The sequence below is a fragment of the Anolis sagrei genome, chromosome 5 (assembly GCF_037176765.1).
Source record: "Anolis sagrei isolate rAnoSag1 chromosome 5, rAnoSag1.mat, whole genome shotgun sequence".
Classification (NCBI taxonomy): domain Eukaryota; kingdom Metazoa; phylum Chordata; class Lepidosauria; order Squamata; family Dactyloidae; genus Anolis; species Anolis sagrei.
The window spans coordinates 44,581,907-44,601,292 of NC_090025.1; the positions used below are offsets into that span (position 1 = coordinate 44,581,907).

A 19,386-nucleotide genomic window follows, 5' to 3' on the forward strand; every position below is an offset into this window, starting at 1 on the left:
CAGAAACAAGACACTGATCTCTATTGCCTTTCCTACTAGTTTCAACAGCCTAATAAGCAAAGAAAACATTTTGTTCTTCATAACATTTGAAACTCTGTCCTATTTCTCTGCCTGAAACAAGATTTCCACAATAGTGAAAAATGAATCTACAATGTATTGCACCTGGATCAACAGCAGGGGGCATAGTAAGACCTTAAAGAAGAGAAAGAGACTAAGCTTAAATTTCAGGTTTGTATTTCAGTAAAACCTACTTGAATACACTTTGAAACAAGAGTACAACAAAATAGAATATACTTTAAATGTTGAATATACAAACTATTATAGTTCATTCTGAACACTGGTACTTCCCTCTAACTTCAACTAAAAAAAAATGTACAGGCTTTTTAAACTACCTGACATGAGTTCATGCCAAGCGTGACCTTTCAAGTGACAGAGTAGAAGCTGAAGCTGAAATGTATGCACAGATGTCGGGGCTCCGTGGGCAACCCAAGCCTGGTGTAGCAAAAGGCCAAAACAGCCCGATGGCCATTTTGCCCACAATTAAGAAACTGACAGACCTGACTACTGTACAAAATATGTTACATGTAATTCTATAACAATACTGTGCTAGGTATAAGATTTTTAAAAAATTGTTTTAATAAAAAAATGTTTTACACAAACAAGCCATTAGCTTATTTCAAGAAAGGTAACTGAAAATCAGTCTAAGGCTTTCATTTTAAAAATCTGCTTATGCTGTATGATACAAAAAAATCCTTCTAGATCTTCATCTTCTTATGGAAACTCTTTTAATCCTTTCCTTTTATTCACATTCTAGAATACTAAGTAGCAGAGTTTTTTTTCACATAGCACCAGTTGGATCCTGTGAGGACACAGTGGTAATTGCTGCTGGTATGCACACTAAAATGCATCAGATTTGTCATTTGTAACAGTGAGCCTCTTCCTTCCGCCCAAATCATGTACAACCAAGTGACCCGCACAGAACCTGCTTAGTGTTCTATGTCTTAGTGTACCTTGCTCATGCAAGAAGCCTCTTGAGCCCTCTCTCTTTTCAGTCCTTTCCAATTTCCCAACTTCAACAGCTTTGTTAGCTGCCCAGTTTGCAAGAGGCAATTGTGTCAGTATGTGGATGTGGTTCAGTTCCCATTGAAACATGGGACATTATTGAATTTCCAGTAAATTTCTAATATATGCATAACTATTAACAATTTTTCAAAATCGTTTATATCTTCTTGATTGTGTGTTCATTTCCCTGTCTCCCTAAATATGTCAGTTTGCTTCTTTCCCACAAGAGTCTATGCAAATGAATGTTCATAGCTGCTGCTTCTTCATTTCTCGCACGTTACTATTCCCTCTGCTTTCATAGTAACCGGGAGGGCAATGCCGGAGGGCGTACTGACGACAACCACGTGAGTAACTGTCTTGGTTCCATCAGCCGGCTTTTCTTCTTGCACAAGTTGCAGCGTCTTATACTCGCTGCCTTCCTGCTTTAAAGCCATGGTTTCAGATTTGACCTCTGGGCCTTTTATGACAGCACTAATAACTCTGGGAGGAGTATGGCTACCTGCCTGCTGGGCAGGCATGGAGAGTCTCATCATTGGAGTCCCATGGGCTATGGATACTGGGGTAAGTGCTCTCACAGCCAGTGGCGTTCCAACTATGTTAATGCTGCCTGTCCCAGGCAAACCAGTCTTTGCTTGCAACTGGCACTGTGCAAGTTGTGTGGCAGGGATAGTGATTATTTTTGTCGGCTGCATTGTGATCTTCTCTCCATTTTCAGCAGATGCTGGCATCATCGTAGGGATTGTCTGGATTACTACCTTTGGGGTTGCTGCTGTTGTTGGGCTTGTGCTGGTCATCAATGGTGACCCTGTATTTACAGACTGCACTGCAACTGTGGATATTTTCTGTCCCAGAGACGTCATGACAACAGGCACTTGCATGGCCACACGAACAGTCCTATCAAATAGGTGAAGATGAAGACTGTATTAAAACCCAATGAGTAACACATTATAATATTTATTTATATCCCATTTTTATCCCTATAAAAGAGACTCAAAGCGGCTCACAATGAAGCCAAGACAATACAATTAAAACCTTAAAATATACAAACATTAAACATTAAACTAAACATTAACAGTATTAAAAATAATCAGTTAAAACCATTTAAAAGCCTATCCATATATCGTATGTACTCAAGTATAAGCCAACCTGAATAGAAGCCTAGGCACCTAATTTTACCACAAAAATATAATAATGGCAATAATAATAGAATAAAATAATAAATGTAATAATAATAAATAAAGTAACATAACAAATGTAATAACAATAACAAACAGAGAAAAATAAATGTAATAATAATAGAGTAAAATAATTTAAATGTAATAATAATAATTCATAGAGCAAAATAATAAATATAATAAAAATATTAATACAATATTAAATAATCTTGACGAGTATAAGCCGGGGGGGGGGGACATTTTCAGCCTTTAAAAGGGCTGAAAACTCAGCTTATACTCAAGTATATACAGTAGTTAAAATCACTAAAATCACAGCACCCCCTGACTTGATCTTAAAAACTTCCTTCTTTCACAAAGCCCTAGTTAAAACTAAAAGTAATGTCAGCCTTAGAAACTGGAAAGTAATAAGCAACAATACAAGGGAGGACACTCTCCTTTTTTTACAGAGAAGTTGAGAGAATGACATCTGACACAACTCACTTCAAACTCCTGTCTATGCATAATCTGATTCATGGGTTTTACTGAGAACAGTTTATTTGTCTCTGTAACCTAAGTCTGAGCAACTAATTTCAAGAAGACAGAAGCAGCTCCATTAAATGATGCTACCCTGATTCATTCCCCTAATTCAATCAATTCAAGCAGGCAAATTAAGAGAGCACTAACCTGGGAGCAGGTGTTGCTGGGACTGTGGTGGTGGGAGGAGAACAAGATGTGATTTCGTGCCCTGATGACGAGATATTCACCACTCTGGTAACAGGCTTCTCTATTCGGGTGCAGTTCAACTGAGAAGCGTTTTTTCCTGCGCGAGCGGAGGCTGCTGCTTTCAAGAGGTTTTCTGCAGAGAGAGACACTCGTTCCAATGACTTCTCATCCGTGGGGATTGATAACTCCTCAGTGCTGCATTCACTTTTGTCATCAATAACCACAATGTTTTTAGGCATTTCTTTAAACTGGTATACAAGCCTTTGGCCTTCAACCTTTGCCAAAATTCCTCTTTGATAGTAATATCTGCAAGAAAAAAACAAAATGTATTTTATTTATTAATTTAATATATCTATATACCGCCTTACTCATCCCTGTGGGGACTCAGGGGAGTTTAAAACATATTAATGGCAAACATTCAATATCAACATACATGTAGAAAGGGTAAAAATCATAATAAATAAACATTAACAACTATAAATTAAAATCATTAAAACCATTAAACATAAGACATAAACAGCATTTAAACATTAAGGCAAAGCATTAAAACATCTAGTATAAACATTAAAATCACATGATCCAAAAATCGTACACTGTAGCCATTCCAATTGTCATTACACATATTTCCTAATTATTCTTTCCACTGCATTATTTTACTGTTCAAATGCTTGGTCCCACAACCACGTCTTTGTTTTCTTTCTAAAGACCAGGAGGCCTTTTTAACTGTCTATCTTTACTGTCACGAACTGTCTTTGACATTAGTTCTTGTTATGTGCCTTCAAAGTTGGCTCTTATAACAACCATGTTATAGGGTTTTCTTGGCAAGATTTATTCAGAGGTTTACTGTAATAACAACGACAACGAAGGGACGCAGGGAGGATTCCAAATACAAATGGCAAACATTCAGTACCCGAACACAACAACAATACACCCATAGTTACAAAATTTGGCAACCCAACATATAAAAAAGATTATGACTTACGAACTAAAATTAAATAACGCAACCTGTTACATCTGACATAAGACAAAACATCGAACAGAAGCATCAATTTCCCAGTTCCTTGGGGGCAAACAGTTTGATCATTGCTCAAGATTTATATTGAGACTGTTGTCTTAGGCTGAGAATGTGTGACATACTAAAGATAAAACTCCAGCAATAAATTAAATTTCTGAAAAGAATGAGGAAAGTGGCACACCACTGGCTTAGAAAAGTAAGACCGCTTCATCAGATAAAACTCTCTGGAAATGCTGCAATGAAACTGCCCAGCAAGCCTAACATCACAATTATTTTATAAGAAACACACCCATAATTTCCATAATGTCCCCACTACTTTTTACCTCAGCGCTCTTCCCATTGTTTCATAGTTCATGTCAGGTTTGTTCTTGTGCTTTCCCCATAGTTTGGAAACAGCTTTTGAGTCCACAAGTTTAAAGATGCCCTTCTCCCGCTGAGTCCACTTGATATATCGTGGACAAGTGTTTTTGTCCTGAAGGAGATCTAGAAGGAATTCCCATAAGTAGGTGGTATTTCCTGCAAGAAAAACATACCTTTCAGAAAATTCACATACAGGCCTTTAACAAAAAAGTAAAAGATCTCCTTATATGAAAATAATACTGAATTATTATCTTACATAACACTGGGGTTTTTTTATTATAGAAATACAAAAAACAAAAACAAAAACGATTTAATCAAAAGAACCCAAAGTATGCTATGCCAAGGTTTTATATGAACTATAAATTCTTTTCCCCCAGTGTTGGCATTTATTATTGAAATTTCTGAGTTTCAATGTATCTCTCAGTGAGTCCTATATGTAATTCTCTACAGCCCATGGTGAATGGCATGGCAAATACTGAATATTCTTTCAATTTTCTAGTGCATACATAGCAATCTTAATTGATGATTTCAACTAAAAATAAGCTAAAAGTATGCTTGAAAATACAAGCAAAAATTTCAGCAAGAGACTTCTAGAAAGTGCTAGAAATCTTCAGGAAGACACATATTTTTACAGAATCAAACAGAAGTATTGTATTCTCACAGCAAAACATAAGCCACATTCTTATATTAGCAAAAATGAAACTATCCACCTCACTTCAACCAAGACTTCTAATCTCAAAAAAATAAATATTAAAAGCCCAATTTATATTTCAGATTTAAAATTAAATACAGTGTTCCCTCGCTGTTTCGCAGTTCGCTTTCCGCGAACTTGCTGTTTCACGGTTAGGGTTGAAAATTAATATTTTAAATATATTTTTACACATGTTGTGAAATTCAGTAGGGGGCAATCTATCACAAGAATTAGTAACAAAGACAGACTTTTGCTCCCATGATTTGAAATCACATTCTGCAAAGGCATTATAAAGGTCACCTTAAAGAAATCTCAGGTGTACATCCTGAGGTGTACATTCAGGATTAAATAAAACCAGAAACATGTACTTTCAGCAAAAAGATATTACTGGTAAAAAGCTGGTTCCATCTTAGTGTCCCAACTTTAAAATAGTTTGGCATTACTTGAACAGTGGCTATTCATAAATGGGCAACATATTTTTGGGATTTCAAATCCCACGAGTCCTAAATAGCATAGCCAACTGCTTATGAACAGGTAAAATTTAAGAGTTATGGATGGCAAAATACTGGTCAGGCCATAGATACTATCTCAAAAATACCAACTCCTTCAAGTGATACACCATTTTAGCAGCACAAAATGGGGAAAGAACCCTCAATAGGAGGATCAAAATCCTTCCAATTACTGTTTTGTGTATTGCAAATTTCATAAGTGCCCCTCAGTCTACTTTTGCTTTCTGCTTAGAAGTTTCAAGTCAAATATTTCCCAAGATATTATATTCAATGTTACTTGAAAATATGATTCCAAAGCAACACCTGCAGTGGAAACAATTGTTACACATTTTCTTTTAGTATGCTAAGTAGAGGTACCTCCATATAATTAACAGAAGATACCTATGAAAGTGGCCCCCTGGTGGTGAAGCGGGTTAAACCTTTGCATTTACTACCTATGAAAGCAGATTATCTCTTATTTATTTATTTACTATATTTCTACCGTGCTATTCTCACCCAAAGGGAACTCAGAGCAGCTTACAGACACGGCAAAATCCAATGTTGCATTACAATAAGAAAGGTAAAGTGGTGCTCATTTTCATTTCTAAGCCTAAGAACTTTCATTTCTAAGCCGTGGCCTTGGAGGTTGTCCGTAGACACCTCCAAGGTCATGTGGCCACCATGACTGCATGGAGTGCCATTATCCCCCCCCCCCAGAAGCAGTACCTATTAATCTACTCACATTAGCATGTTTTTGAACTGCTAGGTTGGCAGAAGCTGGGGCTAACAGCAGGAGCTCATCCCGTCCCCAGATTCAAATCGCCAACCTGCCAGTCAGCAAGTTCAGCTGCTTGGTGGTGTAACCCACTGCGCCACTGGGGGCTCCACCCACATTACAATATAAATAAACAAATAGACACATAGAGTAATAAAACAGGAAAAGCCTACAAATACAATTAAAACAATTAAAAAACAGATTAAAAATAGTGCCTATGCTAGTACCCAGACAAGTGTTTACATTCAAGTCAGGTCAATGTCCTATACACTGGAAGTTCCAAGAAGACATGTAGTAACTGCCCTTAATATTTAATCACTCAAGTATTAATTATTTATAGTCTTTTAATAATATTATTACTATTACCTTTGCCTTCTCTTGGTTTCTTTTTCATACCCAAGTCTGGAGATGCACTGGAAATAGCTGGTGGCACTTGGGTCTTTGGTTTACGGCCTGCTACAAATAAAGATTTGAAAAATTGAAAAATGTGTAAAGAAATACTACTTTACAACTGAAGTTGTTCTTCAGCTTAGGTTTTCGTCCAACTCCAAAAAGAAACAGGCAATCTCTGATGTATAACTAAGAGGGTGTGATATTATAAATATCTTGTATAAAGTCAGCATTTCATCAAACTATTTAATCCTCAGGAAAATAATGCAATTGCCTAGTTCTATTATTTTCCTGGCAATGACTATAATATAATAATTACTTCCACTGTGTAAACTCACTGTTTGTATAGAGCCCGCATGGACCATATAATTATTTCTATGAAATCCCTTTCATAGAACTAAGTGTGCAAAAAGCAATCCACAATTGAGTTCATCAATCCTATAGTGAAGTCTGTATTATTCCATTTAGAAGTTTATACAACAACTGTCTTCACTTTTTATTAAATCAAAACAGTAAACTATGCCATACTTATAACTAATGATACAGTGTAGTACTTTATCTTTGACGTGTGTGTGTGTGTGTGTGTGTGTGTGTACGTTTGTATGTGCATGTATAGACAGATAGACAAGCAGAGAGAGAAACATACAAATATATGAAAGTGGGTCAAAAAGTAATGCCTCAACCGCGCTTTTATTTCTTTCACAGCTGCTGGACTATCTGTGCATGATATGATAGAGGTAACCTTACTCTACTGATACAACCTTTTTTTTCCGATTCACTGATTAGAACCATGAACCTGAAGCCAAATCATGGGTCACGAAGCAAAACCCTCAATTTTTCCAAAATGGTTTTGATGCCTGGATTAAAAGATGGCACAAATGTGTACAAATTGATTGTGACTATATTGAATGGTAGTTTTGCGTAGAGGACAGTTCAGGCTATGATCGGGAGCAACCTCTGCTTTTATATGTTCATTCATAACATTTTTATGATGAAGGAGGTTACACTTTTTGACCCACCCACATACCTAGTTTTCTCAAAGATGTGCCCTGACAATTATATGTTGTCATTTTATTGGTCTTGAGTGTCTATCTACATTACCTTTCTTTTTTTTCATTGGCTCGTGAATTTCTGGAGAAGTAGAGATAGGCGATGTGTCCATTGGTTCAGACTCCTCTGTAGATATCTCCACTTCTGTTTCCGCAATCACATCAGGTCTCATTGCAGCATGAATGAATTCCGGAGTTGACATACAAGGTGGGACAAGAACTTCCACTAAAAGAAGGAAACAAATAAAGCAAGATTTTAAAAAAAAAAATCAGTTGTGGCAAAAAAAATATCTGGAAATATTACAAAGGGGGTTCAAAACAAACATAAAAGTGTATGTTTTCTAAACAATTATATTTTATATGCATTCCATCCCTTTTGGATTATCAAATCTATCATAGTACAGGAAAACTGATAAGACTATATTTGGGTCTGAAAAAAGGTTTGCTTCCAGAAATTGAATATCTGTATACATCCAACTGGAGCTTGTAATTTTGCACATGACATTCAATACACTTTTTATAACCTTTCTAAATTGAGTATACTAATAAGACACAATTTCAGAATGAAACATTATTTCATTACATGGTTTCAGAGTCAGTTAACCAATCTGAAGTACATTCACATTTCTAGGAGCTGGATTCTACTCTAAAACATGACACACACTCTCTCCTGGGACCTTGGTTTAAAGCAAAGTTCTTTTCTAAATGTTCTGTGTTGCAGAATTTGGCAGCAAATATGGCATGGTGGAATAAACAGAAAAATAAGGGAGATATACACATGGCCACATTTGATTCCCACAAGTTTTACACTGTGTAATTTCTTTGTATTTTGGAATGATACAAAAGTGGAAAGTTGAAACCATGATATCTGAAATACTTGGTGTTATCCATAGCCTTCAACAGGTTTTGCACACCAAGCGATTCAAAAGACTGGAGAGAAACAATGTTAATTACAAATAATTTTGTGAAACAAATTTACAAACTAACAGTATTAGAAAAATAAAACTGTTGATACAGAAAAAATACATCACAACCTTGTAGGTGATTTTATACTGAACTACTCGAGTTATTTATTCAATTCTAAGGCACCATCCATTGTAAGACACACAATAATTTCAGTACCACCAACAGAAGAAAGAAAAAACGTTATTTATATATATAAACACCACCCACGATTCTGTTTTAGAGATGTTTATATGGTGGAAAATGTGCATCTTAAGAGTTAAAGAAATACAGCAGATATATTTTTCACTTGTGGGTAATACAGTGGCAATGAAAATTTCTTGAGCAGCCTTTCTGCACTTGTTTGCTCAAAGAGCAACTGTTATTCATACAGTAACTGTCTATTTGGAACAATGCTTAGAAAGCTATCGTCCCTAAATAAAATGTATTGTTAAAGCTCTAGTCCAGATAAAACATATACACCGTCCCCGAAGACCCTTACAATTTATTTTAAGTATTGACATACCGGGAGTTCGAACATCTCTTAAGCAGGTTGGAGACTCCATATGAAGTAAGGCTTCTGCTGCCTCAATGGTCTTATCTGAACAGTGCACATTGCTGCCATGGACAGAAGCCTCCACTGTACAAAAAATGTAAACATAAATTAATCTATCACACAATCCCATTTCCTGGACACATACAAACCAATACTTTTAACATGACTCAAAACATGCAAGTCAAAAACTGGAACAACGCGTACTACTAGGAGAAATGTCTTTTAACGGGAAAATTAATAGGTGTATATCAGGAGACAAAAAGTCAATGTTTCCCCCTTTTAAACACATCTGTTTATCTAATCAAGTACTACCAAAAATGTAGTCAAGAGATCAGTGTTGGTTTGCAACATATTTATTTATTTATCGTGTCAGAAGCAACCAGACATATGTGTTACATTTTTAACAAAACAAACAAACAAACAGACAAAACACAAAGTTTGCAAGCTTGGTAGTTGATTAAATGTCCTTTGACCAGTATCTAGCCACTTGGAGTGCCTCTGGTGTTGCCGCAAGGAGGTCCTCCATTGTGCATGTAGCAGGGCTCAGGTTGCATTGTAGCAGGTGGTCAGTGGTTTGCCCTTCTCCACACTCGCATGTCGTGGATTCCACTTTGTAGCCCCATTTCTTAAGGTTGGCTCTGCATCTCGAGGTGCCAGAGCGCAGTCTGTTCAGCACCTTCCAAGTTGCCCAGTTTTCTGTGTGCCCAGGGGGGAGTCTCTCATTTGGTATCAGCCATTGGTTGAGGTTCTGGGTTTGAGCCTGCCACTTTTGGACTCTCGCTTGCTGGGGTGTTCCAGCAAGTGTCTCTGTAGATCTTAGAAAACTATTTCTTGATTTAAGTCGTTGACATGCTGGCTGATACCCAAACAAGGGATGAGCTGAAGATGTCACTGCCTTGGTCCTTTCACTATTGGTTGCTACTTCCCGGCGGATGTCAGGTGGTGCAATACGGTTTGCAACAAGCACTCAGGAAAGAAAGACACACTTGTAGACATTGGACTCAAATACAGTAATGGTCCGAGGGGCATGACACTATTTTAAAACAGACATTAGTATCAACGTGTGTGTAGAAACAAGCACCAAAGAGGTAAGAGGTTTACTGCCCCCCTTCTTCATATGCTGTTACATATGCTGGACTAACAACCATCAGGGTTCCTGCTAACTGGGGAAAAGGAGATAAGTGTTCTAAGGTTTGAGGAGTTGCCAAGGGGACACCTGTGGGGGAATTCCATCAGTTAACATATCCTTCTTCTCATTAATCATAAACTGTCTTCTTTTGCAGCAAACAAAATGTTTGGTCATGCAACAACCTAATAGTGAATATAGATCCTAGATACAGTTCTTCATTCCATTCTAGCCATTACCAGTAAAACAAATCTGATAGAAACAGATGATTCTCTTATGATGATGGAGGAGCTTAAATTTAAAAATACATCATGGTCTTAGCTAATGATCAAACAGTGTGGGGCATAATGGTGCCAAACTACAAAATGAGGCAAGATAGTCCAAGATTACAGTACACCCTACTGGGAAAATTAGTTATTTAATTCATGCCAAAAGCATTGCATAGGAATGGTTTTGGGTTGGAAAGATTAGCCGTATACGTTGCCCAGGGAATGCCCAACTGCATTTACTCAGTCTTTGACCCTGACCCCCCTCCCCCCCCTCCCCACCACACACACACACACAAATAGGGCTTTAAAACTGCATGAAATATTACATCTCAAAAGTGAAGTTTGGCCCATCCTGTAGCCATATATGATATGGCTTAAAGAGTCATTAGAAGTATTCTTGAATTTCTGACCATGTATTCAATAACAATTTCAAATGGCCCATGTGAAACATAATCTGTGGAAGCTTAATACCTAACCCATACCTGGTAACAAATATGCATATTAGTAATTAACCAGACTACGTTGGATTTTAAACCTTAAGTTCTTGATTCTAAACACATCACTTTTAGTAATTCTTAATAAAAGACAGCATTTAATAATATAAATACCATGTGTGTATGTGTGACTCCTCATGCATCTTCAAGTCACTTGTCGACCCCCATTAATTTCATATGGTTTTCTTAGGCAAGGATCAGGAAAAGTGCTTCTTGACCCTTCCTATGAAATACACCTAATATTTGTTGGCAGTCTCCCACCCAGGTACTAAGAAGGGCTGATCTTGCAAGATTTAAAAGGATCTGGTGCTTTTAGGACAGGGGTCCTCAAACTTTTTAAGCAGAAGGTCTGGTTCACGGTCCCTCGGACTGTTGTGGGCTGGACTACAGTTTGGGGAGGGGGGGAAATGAATGAATACCTATGCACACTGCATGTATATTATTTCTAGTGAAAAAACTTGAAAGAGCAATGGAATATTTAAAATGAAGAACAATTGTGACCAACATAAACTTATCAGATAGTTAATTAGGATTGTTGTTGTTCTGTGTCTTCAAATCTTTTTACTCAGGGCAACCCTAGGTCTAAAGCTTAAGGTGGGAAAATGGCCTTGAGAGGCCACATTCGGTCCACGGGCCTTAGTTTGGGACCCCTGCTTTAGAGTAAATATGACTGGTCCAAGGTTGAATGAGAACAGCAGAATATGTCAAAGGAAGAGAGAAACAACAGAGAAAAGGAGCTTATTTTCAGAGTGAAAGGAAAACCAGAATTTCAGGGGAAGCACCACTGCACAAATATTTTAGCTTTGATATATGATTTTATTGCTAATTCTTTTAATACGCACAGCTTAACAGGTGGCCAAGTAATAGCTTTTTAAAACTAAGCTCAAACAGGCCCATACGTCCTGTATGACTTTTCCCCATCTTCGTTTCCTTATTTCCCTCTCTCTTTCATCTTCTGCTACCTATACTTTCTCCATCTACTTTTATGACACTTTGGTTTTCCTTTCAATGGGGTGCCTGAATTTCTAAGATGGGATTTTTTTTCTAAGTGAAAATAATTCTAAATTCTGAAAAATACACTTCGCTTGAGATTTTGAAATATACAAATACAAATAGCTTTTTGGCCAATTTAAAAGAGATACAACTGTTTACTTAAGCAACATTAATATGCTAATATTTCTACCGGTTACAAATTGACTCCAGAAATGCGAATAAATTCTGCTGCACAGCCAATTATTACCCTGCTGTTAGCTATTGACAGAGTGTTCATCAGTAATTTCCAGGCTAAATACTCTAATACTATTTTTTTCCATCATTTATCTCTAGTGTTATGCTTAATACATGCGTTTAAGGTTCTTTTGTTAAAAATATGGACTGCTTGACAATAGGAGTTTTTTTTTATTTCCTATTCCAATTAATAGTAGGCCCTGTTACATTTGTAGTAGGATCTTATCCAGGAAACACATTAAGAAAAACATTAGTTTTGGAAACAGACATTAAGACTTTAAGAACAGCTTATCCCTGAATTCATATGCATGTGTGTGTGTGTGTTTATTTATACAGCATGGCCATTTCTCTCTTATTTGAGCTGTGAACATTTTTTTTAAACTTAACATTTAACTAGCTGCTCATTCCATTCAAATCCATTCTCTTGTTCTCTTCCTTCCGCTGTCTGTCAGTCATTCCTTCCTTCCCTCTCTCTCTCCAATAGCTCTTGCCATTTATGGAAATCCACTCAAAGCTAAACCATTCCAGCTAGGCTGCCAGCATCTAAATCTATCTTTAGAATAAGCAGGGTCACCTATCTGCAGTGCCAGGAAGTTAATGAAGATTCAACTGGTGATTATTTGCAGGATCTTATAAAGATCTATCTTGTTACTTCAATACTCTAAACTAAACATGATAAAAATAATAACCTTTTTAAAAAGCTTCTGATGCATAGATCTGATTCATATGTGAGGTTGGCCATCTGACATGTAATAATGTGAAGACCTGTTCACAACAATTCAGTATATGTAGCAGTATGTTTAAACCTACACATTAGTTCGACGACTGAACGAATGAACAACAACAGCAGTATGTTTAAACCTACACATTTCAAACGCCAACCACCAAAACAGATGAAATAATCCCACCCATTTTGTCATTCACAAATGGGGCAGTAAAAGAGTGTATCAGCTCAGTCCTATTTTCTTCCAAACATTTTGGTTTAAGAGCCAAACCATCACCTTGTCCTGGAAAGCAAGTGGGGCCCAGGACACATCTTTCAGTATCAGAGTAATATGATCTCCATAATATGCATTAGTGAGCAGTCAGATTTTACACTAACTGAAATCCACATACTCTTCAATGTCCTGAAAACACACTCAAGTCAAGACAGTATAAGTAAGGCAATGAAAACTGTGCCTTACAAAAGCACTACATTAGCAGCTCTGGGAATTACATGGATTATAAAACATATTATTTTTCCTGCATATAAAAGTGCAGCATCTAAAAATAACACAAATACCAGGAAGATAAATTTGCTTCTATAGGAACAATAAAAAGAATAAAAGAAAATTCAGTTCCATTGAGAATACAAGGTTGAATCTTCTCAGATGTCACCTATTTATTTATTTATTTCATATCAAAAGCATTGCAGACATGAGTATAAAACTGATAAAAATAGAAGGAGCACAAGCAGCTGGATACTTTTTGACCAAAACTGGGCAATGGCAAATGTACTATAGCTTTAAACAATTCTTCCTCTGTACATGAGGCAGGGTATTGTGGTCAAGCATACAGGTGCTGAGTTGTTTGTTGTGCTCCCCAGTTGGACAAGGTGTGGGATTCTTTAAGGTAGTGCCATTTTGCCAAGTTGTTTTTTGATCTCCCCACTCCACTTCTGAGTCTGTTCAGGGACTTCCAAGTTGACCATTCTTGGTTTGCCCATGGAGGAAGACCCTTTTGGGAGACCATCCAATTGGGATTTTCTGGTTTATCTGCTCAGAGGGATGCTATTGCTGTGGCTAGGAAAACATTAAGAGGAGTGGTGATTCTCATGAAGCTTTTCCTTGATTTGAGTCTACTGGGAGGAGGTTGATAGCCATACAGTGGATGGCATTCACAGTGTTCAACCTTGCTTCTCTTAATTAGCAGCAACTACCCATCTCACATCGGGGGTGGGGAATGCCAGCTAGCTAGTAGAGTCTATCAACAGGTGTAGGTTTGAGACATCCTGTGATTATTCTGCATATTTCGTTCAGAGCTTTGTTCACCTGCTTTGCGTGAACAAACTTATGCCAAACAGAGCAGGCATGCTCAGCAGTTGAGTAAGACAATGCCAGGTGTCACTGAGCTAATATGCAACCGAATACATTTATTTCAATAGGAAATAAAGTCCACTAACTTTATTTCAATCTAGGTCAGCTTGTTCATTTTTAAATCCCCCATACTATTTGTTAGCACTTTCTATAAAAGTTCCTAGAGGTCATTTTGGGGCAAAAAAATGCCACAAAAAGATGTTGATTCTTTCAAGAGCCTTGGTAAGAACATGCAACCTAGGAGCCACAGTTTTCCCACCCCTGTTATATAGATAAAAGGGTGGGTAGAACTCTACTTTCAAGAGGTTTTCCATTCCATTCCTCACCACAGGCTATACTGGCTAGTATTAGTAGAAGTTATATTGTTGTCCTACTGGGATAGATACCTTTATCAAAATTTACTAAATGACAAACAGTATCCTTGTCATAACATCAGCAAGTCCGAAAAATGAGTAAATAAAGGGAAGCACAACTTTTAATCTAGAACAACTGTACAGTTCCCTACGAATTACAGATCACCAATGTATATCCAATCAACTATTTATTACATATCAATGGCAGACGTATGCATTGTAAAAAGATCAATGCATCCACTACATTCATAACTAGTTAGAGTTGCAGTAATAAAAAAGAACAGCTGTCGTTTCTTTGATAAATTCCATGCCGTAACATAGCTCAATTGATAGTCAGGAGGCCTGTTCAAATTCTGCTCTCCAGCAGATGGCACTCTTCCCTGTTCTCAGCTGTAACACCTGTCCAGCTATAAAGTGTGTGTACAATTTACAAGCATGGCCATCTACCTTACAGTAATAATCATCTTGCTGCGGCAAAATCTTGAGACAGAAGGAGGAATGGTTAATGAAAACAGAAAAGTGTAACATAAAGAAATTCACATTCTGTTCCCAATATAAGATAAGCCAATTGTCTTAAATGTAGCCACATTCCAGACTATATGGCTGGAAAGGAAAAAACTAAATTTAAGATCATACAACAGAATAAACTAATAAATCCCGTTAGCAATGGGACAAGAAACCAAAACAGAAATACCATGCTTTTCAATTACCTAGACTGAACTTCTGTCTCAACTATGAAATTTAGTAGATGCAACTAAAGCACCTGGATGAATTCTGACAGATGTACTGCCTTTTTTTATGAGATTATGTCTCTAGTCTTCAATTATTGTCATTACTTATGCTTCTTTCTGCCAGTATACAGTGCTTTGGGGCCCTTTCGTGTAGTTGGTATAGAAGCAATTTGTTTAGTCCATGCCACTTTGTACTATTAGTACATTCTTGAACTTTCAAATAAGAACTAATAAAAATTAAAGTTGAACCTACAAATACTTGTACTTTTAAAAGCCCCCTGTATATTTTTTAGATAAATTAACTTTTTCACAGTCATATTTCTATCAGAACTTCAAAGTCCTAAAACAAAATAAGTTTTGAAACCGTTATTATATTAAATGTTTGCTTGCCTGTCTTAAATTACTACAGGAAATTCAGTTCTACTGATCTTCTTTCCTAGGTTGGTAGAACTAGCCTTTGTTCCCTAGCCTACATCCGCTGCCAACAACACCCAGCTTCCTCCAACAATACACAGGTCTTTCCTTTCTATATAATTTTTTACCTCAGGCCCTTTTTCTTAATGATCCCTCATTTCCTCAGCTCTTAACATCCTCTCTCCATTTCCTTCACTTTTTCTTTGAGATTCTATATTCTATCATTTTGTTCTCACATCCTTGCTTCTTTTCCTTCAATAGTATATTGACAGTCTAATGCCCCCTTGATAAGCGTTCTCCAGTCAAAATTAACTATTGCTTTCCTCAATGAAATCTCAGATTTAATTCTGTACACATACATTTTCCCCTCACCAATTAGGGAAGTCTTCCCCAACTTGGGTGACCTCCAGATGTGAGACTAACTGGCTGGAGATGCTGGGGGTAAAAACCAATGTATCTGAAAGGCAACAGGTTAAACTATTTTATCAACTTGAGTGGGTCTTTCTTAGGCAGAAATACTTGGAGGTGTTTTTTGCCACTTCTCCAATGTATATCCTTCAGTACCTTGATGATCTCTCATCAAAGTACTAACCAGGCCTGGCACTACTTAACTTCCAATCTGATTTATTTTGTGTATTTAGACCATGACATCACAGTAATTCAATCAATAGACAGAGTTCACAGGTCAACATAGAATAAATTAAGAGGTACTTAATACATTAAGCATATCATAAGCATATTGATTTTGGTTATATTTTTATCTTAAAAGGACAGAGACACTGTTGGAAGAACATCCTTCCAAACTGCAAAGAATAGGAGATGCAAGAGCTGTGTTTACACTATGTCCTTGTCTTTCCCAAAAATATGGTACCAAAACTAAAAGGGAGCAGACACAAAGTCCCAAAGATCAATGTAAGATGTGCTGAAAGGAAGCCAACACCTTGCTACATACATTTCTCCACTGAGGATCTAAAGCAGGGGTCCTCAAACTAAGGCCCGGGGGCCGAATGCGGCCCTCCAAGGTCATTTACCTGGCCCTTGCTTAAGGTCAACGTAAGTCTGTAACGACTTGAAAGCACACAACAACAACAACAACAACAACAACAACAACAATCATATCTCATCAGCCAAAAGCAGGCCCACACTTCCCATTGAAATACTAATCAATTTATATTTTTAAATGGTTCTTCATTTTAATTATTGTAGTGTTTTAAGTGTTTTTGCACTACAAATAGGATATGTGCAGTGTGCATAGAAATTCATTCATGTTTGTTTTTTTTTTTCAAATTATAATCTGGCCCTCCAACACTTTGAGAGACTGTGACCTGGCCCTCTGTTTAAAAAGTTTGAGGACCCCTGATCTAAAGCAACTAAGTTGGGTCTTGGAAAACCCATTCTCACAAGATCGGAGGAAATGCAGACTTAGCTCCTGGTAATCACAAGACAGAGCATCTCCTGTATGCTGGGGTGCACATCCTTCTCATTCAATTTTCCTTCCTCAGAAAATGATTTGCTACAATAATTGATGGAGGGTAGGGAGAATATCTTATGTGTTTTCTCCAATATTTCCCAGATAATGCCAAATAAGGTGTATAAATTCTGTTCTGAAATGTACAGCAAACCAGTGCAGATGTTGTCTACAAGGGTTTGTTTTAGGGGAAGAGTTGTAACATGAATCATGTGTACTTCTTACTCTATTGTTCTATTGAACTCAAGACCATCTCCATCCAGGCTACAGTATAGACCTGTTTAGTTTTCAGCACAATTGTAGAATGTGTCCTCATACTGTTCTGAGATTGTGTGAAAGGTTAAAAGAGACGCCAAGGGCCATCCAGTTCAACCCCCTTCCATTTAGGAAAATGAAATGGAAGCACTCTCAACAGATGGCCAGCCTCTGCTTAAAAGCCTCAAAAGGAGACTCCACCATACTCCAAGGCAGCATATTGCACTGCTAAACTACCAGGAAGTTCTTCCTAATGTTTAGGTAGAACCTCTATTTGAATCCAATTCTTCATGTCCTAGGCTCCAGAGCAGCAGAAAACAAGCTTGGCCCCTCCTCAATGTGACATCTTTTCAAAATGATAGAAAGTAGCAACTTTGGCACTGATTTCTCAGATAATTTGTTTCAATTCCAGTATCTTCAAAATTGGAGAAACAGAAATGGAAAATCACATATTAAAGAATTGGAGAAAGTATGAAGTTCCATACTTTGTTCTTTTGGACTGTCACTCTGAACTGTAACTAAGTATGCTTCACCATTGTCTATTCTAGGTAGGGGTTGATGTTCAACAATATTTTAAAGGCCACACATTGCCCAATTTATCTTTGAAAGCCTTGGAGACAGAAAGGATGTAAACCGCTGCTGGAGCAGGTTTTGACACGATTGCATTCAACAGAAAACAAGGATAGGGTTACTGACACCTTCATGTCTCCCAGCATTCCCTCCTCTCCACACTACAGAAAAATATAAACAGAAGCTACAATAAATGAAAACATTTTTCAAAATCCCAAACATCTTTGGAATTTAATTTCAACTATAACCTTTACCTTTACCTAACCTTTATCCAAAATGCTTTGAACCAGAAGTACTTGGATTTTTGGTTTCATATATGTGTGTGTGTGTGGGGGGGGGGGGGGAATCTTGGAGATGGAACCCAAATGTAAACACAGAATTCATGTATGTTTCATATACACCTTAAACATACAGTTTGATGGTTGTTTTATACACAGTATTTTAAATCTGTGCACAAAACAGATTTGTGTACTCTGAACTAAGACAACAGTATCACTATCTCAATCCCCATCCTACCCCAAATGTGGGAATCCCCAGTGGCACAATGGGTTAAACTCTCGTGCGAGCCGGATTGCTGACCGATAGAGCAGCGATTCAAATCCGAAGAGAGCAGGTTGAGCTCCTCCTGTCGGCTTCAGTTCCAGCTCCCCATATGGGGTCATGAGAAAAGCCTCCAACAAGGATGCTAAAACATCAAAATCCAGACATCCTTTGGGTAATGTCCTTGCAGATGGCCAATTCTCATACCAGAAGCAACTTGCAGTTTCTCAAATCACTCATGGCACGTTAAAAAGAAAACCTAAATGTGGACAATTCTGGGATATTTTGGAAGTCAAGATAAGCGATGCCCAACCTGTAGCAGGGCTCATTAGAAATACCTTGACTAGCAGCTCAATAGAAATCTGCAGGACAAGAAACCTAAGTGCCAGAAATTGAAATGGTGTCACAAATATACTGAGATTTCCCATGGAGGCTTTTCAAAAGGCCCAAAAGATGGAGAAGGTAGCCCAGAAATACTTTCAGGCCTGAATCAAAGTTCCATTCTACTTCGTAGAATGAATGCAGCGACACTACTTCTACTGCCATGGCTCAATGGTATGGAATCCTGAGATTTGTAGTTTGGTGAGGTTCTAGCAAGGTTAAAGGCCTCATGAAAGTAGAATTCCTAGGATCCCAAAGCACTGATATACAGTAGTCAA

General features: G+C 37.4%; 1 protein-coding gene across 3 annotated transcripts in view; it reads right to left on the minus strand.

The window, feature by feature from the left end:
- Nucleotides 1-217: 217 nt before the first annotated feature.
- ELF2 (E74 like ETS transcription factor 2) overlaps nt 218-19,386 on the minus strand; it is a 52,293-nt gene continuing 33,124 nt past the window's right edge. For 2 of the 3 annotated variants that reach the window (XM_060778928.2, XM_060778930.2), the window contains 6 exons: nt 9,176-9,289; nt 7,760-7,933; nt 6,635-6,724; nt 4,278-4,470; nt 2,901-3,245; nt 218-1,956 (listed from right to left, as the gene is read on the minus strand). In XM_060778928.2, coding sequence (XP_060634911.2) covers nt 1,326-1,956; nt 2,901-3,245; nt 4,278-4,470; nt 6,635-6,724; nt 7,760-7,933; nt 9,176-9,289 — 1,547 coding nt within the window. In that variant the 3' untranslated portion in view covers nt 218-1,325. The remainder of the gene's footprint in view (nt 1,957-2,900; nt 3,246-4,277; nt 4,471-6,634; nt 6,725-7,759; nt 7,934-9,175; nt 9,290-19,386) is intronic. The other variant, XM_060778929.2, reaches the window with a different exon arrangement.